The 10,475-nt window shown below is 37.7% G+C and overlaps 3 protein-coding genes across 4 annotated transcripts; 1 reads left to right on the top strand and 2 right to left on the bottom strand.

Annotated features, from left to right (window-relative positions):
- Positions 1–1,987: 1,987 nt before the first annotated feature.
- LOC111782333 (protein PXR1-like) lies at positions 1,988–3,255 on the bottom strand. The gene is made up of 3 exons (XM_023663197.1): positions 3,113–3,255; positions 2,915–2,996; positions 1,988–2,808 (listed from the first exon to the last, which is right to left on the bottom strand). Exons 1-3 carry the CDS (start codon positions 3,122–3,124, stop codon positions 2,204–2,206), a joined length of 699 nt encoding a protein of 232 aa, XP_023518965.1. The 5' UTR covers positions 3,125–3,255; the 3' UTR covers positions 1,988–2,203.
- Positions 3,256–5,534: 2,279 nt separating this feature from the next.
- On the top strand, positions 5,535–7,783 carry LOC111780968 (heavy metal-associated isoprenylated plant protein 7-like). Of its 2 annotated transcripts, none has more exons than XM_023661349.1 (5): positions 5,535–5,608; positions 5,692–5,920; positions 5,999–6,192; positions 7,134–7,236; positions 7,311–7,783. In XM_023661349.1, exons 1-5 carry the CDS (start codon positions 5,600–5,602, stop codon positions 7,649–7,651), a joined length of 876 nt encoding a protein of 291 aa, XP_023517117.1. In that variant the 5' UTR covers positions 5,535–5,599; the 3' UTR covers positions 7,652–7,783. The 2 variants fall into 2 exon arrangements, with proteins under 2 accessions (XP_023517117.1, XP_023517116.1); XM_023661348.1 differs by having other exon boundaries at positions 5,999–6,195.
- A 312-nt stretch (positions 7,784–8,095) lies between these two features.
- Positions 8,096–10,159, bottom strand: LOC111781145 (SNF1-related protein kinase regulatory subunit beta-2-like). The gene is made up of 4 exons (XM_023661592.1): positions 9,525–10,159; positions 8,913–9,091; positions 8,665–8,827; positions 8,096–8,581 (listed from the first exon to the last, which is right to left on the bottom strand). Exons 1-4 carry the CDS (start codon positions 9,759–9,761, stop codon positions 8,255–8,257), a joined length of 906 nt encoding a protein of 301 aa, XP_023517360.1. The 5' UTR covers positions 9,762–10,159; the 3' UTR covers positions 8,096–8,254.
- Positions 10,160–10,475: the final 316 nt, after the last annotated feature.

The following is a 10,475-nucleotide window of genomic DNA, read 5'->3' as shown; positions in this document are numbered from 1 at the left end:
CCACTTTAATCTTTAAAATTATATATATATAAAAATTTTGAAATCATATCATTAATTTATTAAAATAAATATATAGAAAATAAAATAGAATAAATTTATTGAGACATAAACCTTATATCAAATAAATTATAGATATTCATAATTCATTACATTTATATTATAAGCGGTATAAATTAATTAATATTTAAAAGTTAGGCCCAGAAATTAATTGAATTCTTCCCATAAAATTATGATAATTAGATTTAAATGTCTTGTATTGTAATAAAGCTTTGGAGCATGTCACGAAGTCGAAGAAAGCAACTCTGCTCAAAGCGGAGAGAAACGTCCTATATGCTTATGGAATGGTTTAACATGTTATTTGATTACAAGCAGCATTTTGTAGCTAGTAGCCCATTCGTAAGAACCCTATACAAAATTCCCGATCAAATTATAAGTTAATGTTAAAACTTTCAAGATTGTCTATTCAATCACTCGAGTTTGAGAAGTTTTTAATATCGACCCATTTAAAACTTCTCAAAATATCGAGACTAAATAAGTAGAATCTAAAAAGTTAAACTACCAAACTTATATATTTTTGAACGAAAAAGTAAAATTAGTAATTATGAACTTCGAGAATGGTGGGCAAGGCGGGACACCATCTAGAGCACGATCGGTCAAACTTAAAACTATCAGAGAATTGAACAGCAATGCCTTGAGAGCCAAACTGTTCCGAGTTTGTCAAAAGAAACTCGAGTTGTTCTTTGCTAACAACAATGGTGGCGTTGGGAAGTTTGCACAAAGTTGCAGGCTTGGTAATATCGTCGTCATTATCAATAAGAACGTGAGCGGGAGGCGTAGCAGCCCCGCGCCCAACTTCTAGCACCGAGCTTGTTAGCTTTAGGCCAGCGATCTTCTCAACTGGCACAGCCAAATCGTAGAGTTCTTCATGCAAACACATGAAATCCTTGATCCGTTGGAACGGCGGGAGACGGGGTGAGCTGATGCAATTTCCCATTGTTAGTCGACGTCAATGAATGAGGGCTTTGTCTTGGTTTTGTTGCTGATAATTGAGTTTAGCGTTGCCTTAAGTTTGTTCAACCTGCTAACCAATCACTTAATTAGGAATCATTATGGGATTTTGGTTATTTTTTTTATTTTAAGATGGATTAATTAATCACTTAAATTTTGGTTTAGGACACGTAGATGGGTCCTAATCTATGGGCCCCACACGCATTCAGTTTCCAAAATTTCCACTCTTTTTATTGGTGGAAAATGAAATGGATGCCATATTTAAAATAAATAAGTGCATTTTTTTTTTCTAATTCCACATAGATAATGTGGTTGGTGGAATGATTTGGCAACTATATTCATACAAGTAATTATCTATGAATTCATAATTAAGTTACGTTTTAGGTTAATATATATTAGAGCATTCATACCGGATGAATTAAATAATTCAAACTACCTAACTTAAATGGTAAGGAATTTTTTTTTTTTTTTTTTTTTTTTTTTTTTTTTTTTTTTTTTTTTTNTGAGTTGGTTCAAATTTTCGAAATACTAATAATTTGGTTCGGGTTACAAGTTAGAACAGTTTTGTGCGGGTTACTCAACCATCCCAAAATAAGATTTTCAATCAAACTCTGCCCCATCCAATTAATCAGACTGTTTGGACCACCAATCCAATTAATCTGAAAATTACCTGTAAGTTAAAAGAAATTCAACTCAAACTAGCTAGATCCCTAAGTTAACATATAAAAATTATTTAAATTTTTTAATTTAAAATAGGTTTCTAAAGTTTTAGAATTTAATAATGAGTTAAAAAAAAGAAAAAAGAAAAAATATTGAAAAGCATCTTTGGTTAGACTTACAGGTACGTATGCTTTAATCAAACTTTGTCCGATTGAAATCGAGTTGTTATGTCCTAATCATGTCATGACTAACTACATCACTATTTCTTAAGAATTCTATTTTTTTTTTTTTTTAATTAAAACTTGATTAAGAGAATCTATGATAAAGACAAACTTTATAATTTATAAATGTAATATGAAACAAACCAAATATCCTTCCATTCCATGGCTTTTATTTTTCTGTTCTCACTAGGAACGCTTTTAATTACAACTTTCAACACAAAGAAACAAAAAGGACATGAATTTTCACCACCGTTCATAATTTACCGTCGGGATCACAATTACGAACATGGGTCTCATAGCAGTAGCATTCACAATCACATGATTGAGCATCCTGTTGGATTTTCTGGGTTGTAGTAATCAGAACTCTGCCCCATCGAATATCCCCTCCCGCCGTAGCTGTCGTAAACAGGTCGTCCGACATAGTACGGTGCCGCCGCCGCCGCCGCCGCCGGTACCCCGTAGCCGTTGTATTGGTATTGGTATTGGTAACACGGCCGACCCTCGTAACATGAAGTGCAGCAAACCGAGTACGGCAGCGGTGGGTAGCCTTGAACCGGTTGCGCCACCAGTTTCGGCTTTTCCCCTTCCGCCTTCTTCTCTTCCTTTTTCTCCTCTTTCTTCTTCTCTTCCTTTTTCTCCTCCTTCTTCTCCTCCTTCTTCTCCTCTTTCTTCTTCTCCTCTTTCTTCTCCTCTTTCTTCTTCTCTTCCTTTTTCTCTTCTTTCTTCTCTTCTTTCTTCTTCTCTTCCTTTTTCTCTTCCTTCTTCTCCTCTTTCTTTTTCTCGGGCTCTTTGATCTCGATGCTCTTAATGGATCCATCGCCTTTGCAGCAGATTTTCTTCATGATCTTTTCAGGCGAACAGCAAACCACTTTGATTAGCACCGTCCCTTGTTTGTCATTATAAACCTGATCTCGAATTTCTAACACAAAAAGCGAAAAAACCCATCAAAATAAACTACGGAAAGCTTCAAAATTTAAAACTTTTCTCTTAAATTAAAAACAGGGGAAGAACAGAGAGATTCATACGAGGGAATTTGGAAAGAACTTTCTTGACTTTCTTGTAGCAACGCTCGCATTCAAGGTCAACTTTCAACACCATAAGCACTACCTACAAGAAAAAAAACAGAAGGTTTTTTAGAAGAGGGAATCGAAATCAGTGTGATGGGGAAGAACAGAGTGCGGGGAAGAGGAAGAGGAAGAGGAAGAGGAAGAGGAAGAAGGAACCTTTTCTTCCATGGCGGCGGCTCAAGAGAAGAAGCTCTGATCTGAAACTGAGCTGAAATGATTCCTCTTGGTCAATTGGGAATGGGATGATTAAAAAGGAAGCGAAGCGATCTGGAAACAGAGCATATGGCTGTAAAATAAAAATGATTTGGGGGTTGTGTTTTAATTGGATGTGACCAATCACATTACGCCACGTGGACTTGTGGAGAATTAGGCGTTGAATTTCAGGCCTTCTTTTGACAAAATTGAAGTGTTTTTTCACGTCGTCCACATGTGCTGCCTTTGATTAAAAAATAATCCTTGGTTTAACGATTTTTTTTTTCGAAAAAAACAATATAATAAAAATAAATAAATAAAATCGTCCCTATTTTTATTTAATTTAATAAAACTAAAATAATAAGAGGGACAAAATGGGAAGAGAATCAAAAAATAAAAATCGTCGTTACACCGACGCCACCGACACGACTCGTTATCATGTGCGCAAATATTACACAATGGTGACTCATGACCGGCGGCTGGTTAATTCTGGGAGCTTCCGAAAGGTTGAGGCCAACTTGCTTATCCCTTTCCGCTCGTAATTGGTGACAAGTGCACTCTGTGGGCCCTTCTGCTTTCCACGTCAGCCTAAGGATTTCAATTTCTCTTAATTAATTTTAAATATTGAACATAATAATAATAATAATAATAATAATAATTAATTTGTTCACTACCTTCACCTTTTAATCTAATTAAAATATAGTTTTAAAAAACCCTCCAATATAAGTTAAAAAGTCTCACACGATTCTTATTATAATTAAAGTGGGACAATAAATAATAAATATAATTATCTTTCAATTCGACGTCATACGAAGACGACTAAGAACTGTCCTCTTGTATTCTTGTGGAAACCCAACAATTAATATGAAGTCATCAATATTCCATACAGCTTATACAGCTTGTTAAATTCATTTTTATTTAATTAAAAGTAAATAAAGACGTCAAAAATATTATATTTGATTCGCTTTTTAAAAAGAAATCATCTGTAAAGTGTAACGTAATATTTTAACATTCTTTTCGATTTTACAATGATTCTACTTGCATCATTCCTTATATTTAACCATTTTTACTGTACTTTAGTTATATGAATTATGTTTTTTTTTTTCGAATTTAACCATTTTTTTAAAATAACAGTATATTTGAAAAAAAGCTTATGAAAGTATAAAATTTGCAACATTCTTTTTATTTTAAATGTTTTGATAAATACGACAGTATGGGTTGGGCTGGGCCGTGCCGTACGTGGGCCTTAAAAATTTGAGAATCAAGGTGACGAAACGACAGAGAAAGAGGACAAAACGCAAAACTTGACGGCTGTTTTTTTGGCTTTCAAAAAGCATGACTTTTCATTTCCCTTTTCACCCTTCATTCTTCTTTTCTCGTTCTTTTTACACACAAATCTTTTTTTTTCTTTTTTTTCTTTTTTTTCTTTTTTTTTTTAATTTTTATACTCTTGAATTTAGTATTTATTTGCAAAATTTAATAATAGAAACTTTTTAATAAAAATTTATGTTATATTTCAAGAAATTGAATAAATGAAATGTGATGTTAAAATTGTTGAATGATGGAAGTTCCACATCGACTAATTTAGGGAATGATCATGAGTTTATAAGTGAAGAATACTAACTCCATTGGTACGAGACCTTTTGGAGAAGCTCGGAGCAAAGCCATGAAAGCTCATGCTCAAAATAGACAATATCATAATGTTTTTAAAAGTATAATTAATAGGTATTTAAACTTTAAGCTTATATAGTAGGTAAAATGATTTAGTAACCAAGGTCAACACGTTTTGATGAGTGTGTAGGTGGGTCCCTTGAACGAACCGAACCGGTTGAAAAAAATGGGTCTTGGGCAGGGCGACCCGAGTGGAAGGCATTGGTGTGGGTGGCTTGGGCTTGGAATCAAAAGTGTTGGTGGGTTCCATCTTCTGATCATTATGCAATTCAATCTCTATTCGTAGATGTGGGGAACTTCAACTTCTTTTCTCCGAACCACGTAAATGTTTTGGTGTCTCTTTGTGTAATTCGGTTCATTAGTTCATTGATGTTGTGAGTACATTTGTTTCGCTTTCGGCGCACAAGAAAGATTACTTAATGATTAATTTATACATTAATCTAATTTAATTTTGTGCAAACCTTGATTCTATTCTTAAGCAACCGTTAATCCATCCACTTACCATGAAATTGCTGTGGATCATTTTTATAGCGGTTCTCCAGAATTATCTATTGATCTTAAGCGTAGTAATTATGATGAAAGTAAAGGGCAAAATTGTAATGTTGAGTGAGGTAAAAGGGACATATGGGTAGGCTGCATTAAATTCCTCCACGTCAGATTTGCACGTTACCGACCTTTTAAGCCTCTTACTCCACACCTATAAAATCCACAGTTGAACAGAAACAGAGAAAAAGAAAGAGAGAAGTGAATTTGAAGCCTTCAATTGCAATCCTAAAGCTGATGGGTGAAGTAAGCAAATTTCTCTCATTCCTTTAAGGGCATACACTAATAACCCTTTTTAAAAAACATGTTTTTTTCAACACCTTTTACAGGAAATCAAGAGGAAGGAAGAAGGTGAAGATCAAAAGAAGGAAGAAACTAAACAAGAAAAGGAGGAGCCAACTGAATCATCAGCAGAAGCAGCAGCAGCAACAGAAGAAGAAAAGAAACAAGACAGTAAGAAGAATGAAGAAGAGCCACCCTCTGAGATTGTTCTTAAAGTGGATATGCATTGTGAAGCCTGTGCTAGAAAAGTCGCCCGAGCCCTTAGAGGGTTCCAGGGTTAGTTTTTCTGAAATAATGTGACTGATAGTTTTGTACGGTGTATAAGAGTGTTTTGTTAAATTTTGGTTTTTGAAGGAGTGGAGAATGTGACAACGGATAGCAGAGCAGGGAAGGTGGTGGTGAAAGGGAAAGAGGCAGATCCTTTGAAAGTGTGTGAGAGATTACAGAAGAAAAGTGGGAGAAAAGTGGAGCTAATCTCGCCATTGCCTAAGCTTCCTGAACAACAACCTAAAGAAGATGAGAAACAGCCAAAGGAGGAGAAAAAGGAGGAGGTAAAGTTATCAGTTTTATTGGAAAGGAAACTTTCCCTTTACCCTGCATTATCATCCATTTTAAAATTGAGGGAAAACCCGAGAAGAAAAGCTCAAATATGACAATATTTGCTAGCGGTGGGCTTGGACTGTTACAAATGTTATAAGAGCCAAACACCGGGCGGTATGTCAGTGAGGACGATGAGCCCCCAAGGGGTAGATTGTGAGATCTCACACCGAGAGGGAAACGAAACATTCCTTATAAGGGTGTGGAAACCTTTCCCTATAAAACCATGAGGCTGAGGGCGATATGTAATAGATTAAAACACAGTGGATTTGAGCTTGAGCTGTTACATCTAGGTTCTTCTCTACGTATGCCCTTGTTCTTCTCTGGGTTCATAATTGGGTCCTTTGTTGTTGAGTGATCGAATATAGGATTGAGAATTGGGAAGATGAAATGGAAAGTGAAGCAAAATTTGAAAGTTGGAAAGGAAGAGAAAGAGAGAGCAGTGAATAGGAGTGGTGGTGAGTGGGAGTTGGGAGAACTGACATGAAAACAACAAAACAAAAGAAAAGGCCTGAAAATGGAGACCCCACTCCACCTTACTTCACTCTCACCCCTCTCTGTTTCTGTCTCAGCAGCTCTCTCTTGGTTCCACACACATGCACATTACAGGCCTCTTCCCGTTGCTGTAGCTCTTATTTATGGCCTCCAAAACCCTTTGACCCCACTCCCATACTTAATACCACAGACACATAGCCATCTACTCACGGGTCTTTTTTATCCTACTTTTCTTGTTTTTTCTTTTCACCCATCTGTGGGGACCCGACTTGTTTAAACAAAGACGTAAGGGAAAGAAATTCTTCTAAATTATGTCGGAGATAGAGATGGAGAATATGTTCCTCATCCTAACCTCGACCCATTAGAATTTCCAATAAACATCTAAATCTTGTTGCAGGCCACCCCCCCACCTCCAGCAGTGGTAACAGTGGTACTGCAAGTCCAGATGCATTGTGAGGCTTGTGCTCAAGGTTTAAGGAAGCGGATCAGGAAGATCAAAGGTACAGTTTTTTTCTTTTCTGATACTTTAATGAGAAGAACATGTAAGAAAAAATGGAGGTTGTTTTGGCTGCAGGTGTAGAGTCCGTGGAAACAGAACTGTCCAACAATAGGGTGATCGTAAAAGGGGTTATGGATGCTACGACGCTGGTCAACGAGGTTTCGAAGAGAACCAGAAAGCCAGCGTCCATAGTAGTGAAGGAAGAAGAAAAGAAGGAAGAGGAGAAGAAGGAAGAGGAAAAACCAGCAACTGAAGAGAAACCAGAGGAGAAGAAAGAGACACAGGAAGAAGATGATAAGAAGTTTGATATCAAAAGGTTTGAGCATTGGCCAACCAAACACTACACTGAGTACGCATATTATTACCCTGAACGGATTTTCAGCGATGAGAACCCCAATGGCTGTTCAATAATGTAGTATCTCACTGCACTTCCATTTTGTAGTTTGGCTGAATTTGCCGCTTTGTATCTTCTGAGATACGTGTATCCGTGTTAATGTATGTGATGTTAATGGCTAATGGTAATCTCTCCAATGGTTTCACATTTTCAACTCTATTCTACTAGAACACAACGGTTTAATATTTTGGTATAACAGCTTAATCCCACCGTTAGCAGATATATCCTTTGGGCTTTTCCTTTCGAGTTTTCTCTCAAAGTTTTTAGTATTCGTCTGCTAGAGAAAGGTTTCCACATTCTTATAAAGAATACTTCGTTCTCCTCTCCAACAATTGATGAGAGCCTCATGGGTTCACTAGCAAAAGCTACATGATAGGTAGAATGGGAGTGAAACGAAAGATCCTACGACAATGATGGGAAAAAGGTTGCTAAATGGTTAAAATGCATGTCAGATCAAAAAGAGATGTCATCATGTAAGGTAGAGTCTTGAAGAACGATCCATTCAGACGTCCTGGTTAATTCAGAAGTGTTAAAATGAAATGGCATCAACACCATATAAAGCTACAGTAAGGAAAAATGGGTTTAGATTTTGAATTTCTTTCACACAGGATATGCCTATACTACATTATCTCTGCAACGATTTATAGAGGACAACGGTTACGTACTTTGCTAGAAACCGGTGAGTCATCCCGAGTGCCACGACAGATGGACCGCCCCTTTCCTTCTGCATATAAAGATGATTCAGCATAACATGCTGAGGTCTTGACAAAGGAGGCAAAATCTCATTGTATGGGCAAGGCATGTCAAGCAACGTGGATTTCAAGTGAGGAGGAGCCAATGGTGGCTCCTTCGAAAAATCTTCAGATCCAAGCTGCAAACTGCTGTAACTCGACTCCGGGGATTGAGGAGGTTCGAAGCTAGAAATGCTTTCAATGTCTTCTGGGACGTAGTCCTACAACAGTAAAATCAGCTATGGTAATAGCTTGTCCTACTTCCATTCATAAGCAGTGGTGTGCAAAAAACAGATGTTTTTACCTGCAAGTCCAAGATATTGTAAGCATTGCCGGAATCATCTTGAGCCCAAGGTAAGTCAGGAGCATATCTCCATTGTCCATCAGCAATAAACCTATACTGGTAAACACCAGAAGGCAGTACCTTCACAATCGTGAAGTCCTTCCCAGATCTCTGCAAGGGTATTCTGATCAAGAACAAGACATTAGGTATCAGATGGCGGTCGATTAAGTACGAACCGAACAACAAATCAAGATAAGAGAGCAACAAACTTCATTTTCCAGTTATCCCAAGATCCCTCAACAGCTACTTCCTTGCCTCCATGACTCCACGTTATCATTGTTGGGATTCCTTGTTCAGTGCTAACATCATCAACCCATGAACTGTTATTCATCCAAGACTGGCTTGTGTTGTGCACCTCATCAGGTCTTGGCAGTGGAACAACTGGTACCTGTAAGAAGATAGAACTCGAATCATGGATATCACAGCATATTCCACAGACTAACCTACAGTAATATCAATGATAAGAACTAAAGAACATTGATGTAAACTTTCTAGGCATTCAAAGTGAATCACAAGCTACACAAGTTCAAAGAAAATCAATTTTCTATCAAGATTCCAATGAGAAAATGAAAGAAAGAGGCAATCGATCGAAATTGCACAAACAATTGTAGTAATAATAGCCCTGTAGATTCACCAAATTGTCAATTTATTCATGTTGGACTTAAATCAAACATGTACTGTGCAGGAAAAGTAAGGACACGAAAAGGGCAAGATTCCCCGCAGAAGCTTAGCGGAAAAGGAAACAAAAGGCATTTCCAATTATACAGATATCAATTTCATCGAACCAGAAACGCAAGTAAGGCAAAGTGAAGGGAACTAACTTGAGGAGTGAACATCAATGGAGATGGAATGGCGCGAGGACTACGAGGAGGGGAATGACCCATCAGCTCAGCAGGCGGATCGCCGGTGTGGTAGCCACGGTGGGAATCGGGCGGTGCCGCCAGGCCATCCGGCAGACTCCCCTGACCACCACCACCACCGACTTCCTCATCTTCTTCTTCTTCTTCCGCCCCAGATGGGTTGCCATCCTCATCTTCTCTCCCGTTCACATTCCCCATTAATACGAACAAGGATAAATGGAAAGCAAATTAAAAAAAAAAACAAAACAAAACAAAACAAACCCACTTGTAGAATCGTTTGTGGGGGGACGAAAAAGAAAGAAAATGGGGGGAAAACGATTCTCCACAGAAAAAGAAAGAACAAAATAAAAATCAAGCGATTAGGGACCACATCAAAGAGAAACCCTCGAAAGGCTATGCTTCATAGTTCATGTTACAGAATTGGAAGGAAAATGAAAAGGAGAAAAACTGTGAAACAGAGTGAAGAAAAGATTAATGTTCTGTCCGATGAGTTAGGAAGATCGAATGGTGGCCCAATGATGATGGGGTATAAGGATAACAGGAATCATCTTCACGGCATGGTTGACAAAGTCCTGAATCTGATCCCACGCCTCGCTTCCCCCCCCCCCCCCCCCCCCCCCCCCCCCCCCCCCCCCCCCCCCCCCCCCCCCCCCCCCCCNACTTCCCTCTCAGCGACAGTAATATTTCCCATTTTCCTTCATTTTTCTCATCAAAATTGCATCTTTCTACGTTGGACCCAATCAATTTTCCAGTGTCTTTTGTTTTTTCCCCCCCATAATAATTTTTATTTTTTTGGTGGGGTTTTGGGAATTTACCCTCTTTTGGAATTTGGTTTATGGGAACTGTTTGTAGTTAAATTATTTTTATGGGTCTTTGCAAAAAATAAAGCAAAAAGTTCACAGCTTTTTAAAA

Source organism: Cucurbita pepo, chromosome LG19, assembly GCF_002806865.2.
Source record: "Cucurbita pepo subsp. pepo cultivar mu-cu-16 chromosome LG19, ASM280686v2, whole genome shotgun sequence".
Taxonomy (NCBI): Eukaryota; Viridiplantae; Streptophyta; class Magnoliopsida; order Cucurbitales; family Cucurbitaceae; genus Cucurbita; species Cucurbita pepo.
The sequence above is the reverse complement of the archived record's forward strand: the minus strand, read 5'-3'. Positions and strand labels throughout refer to the sequence as shown.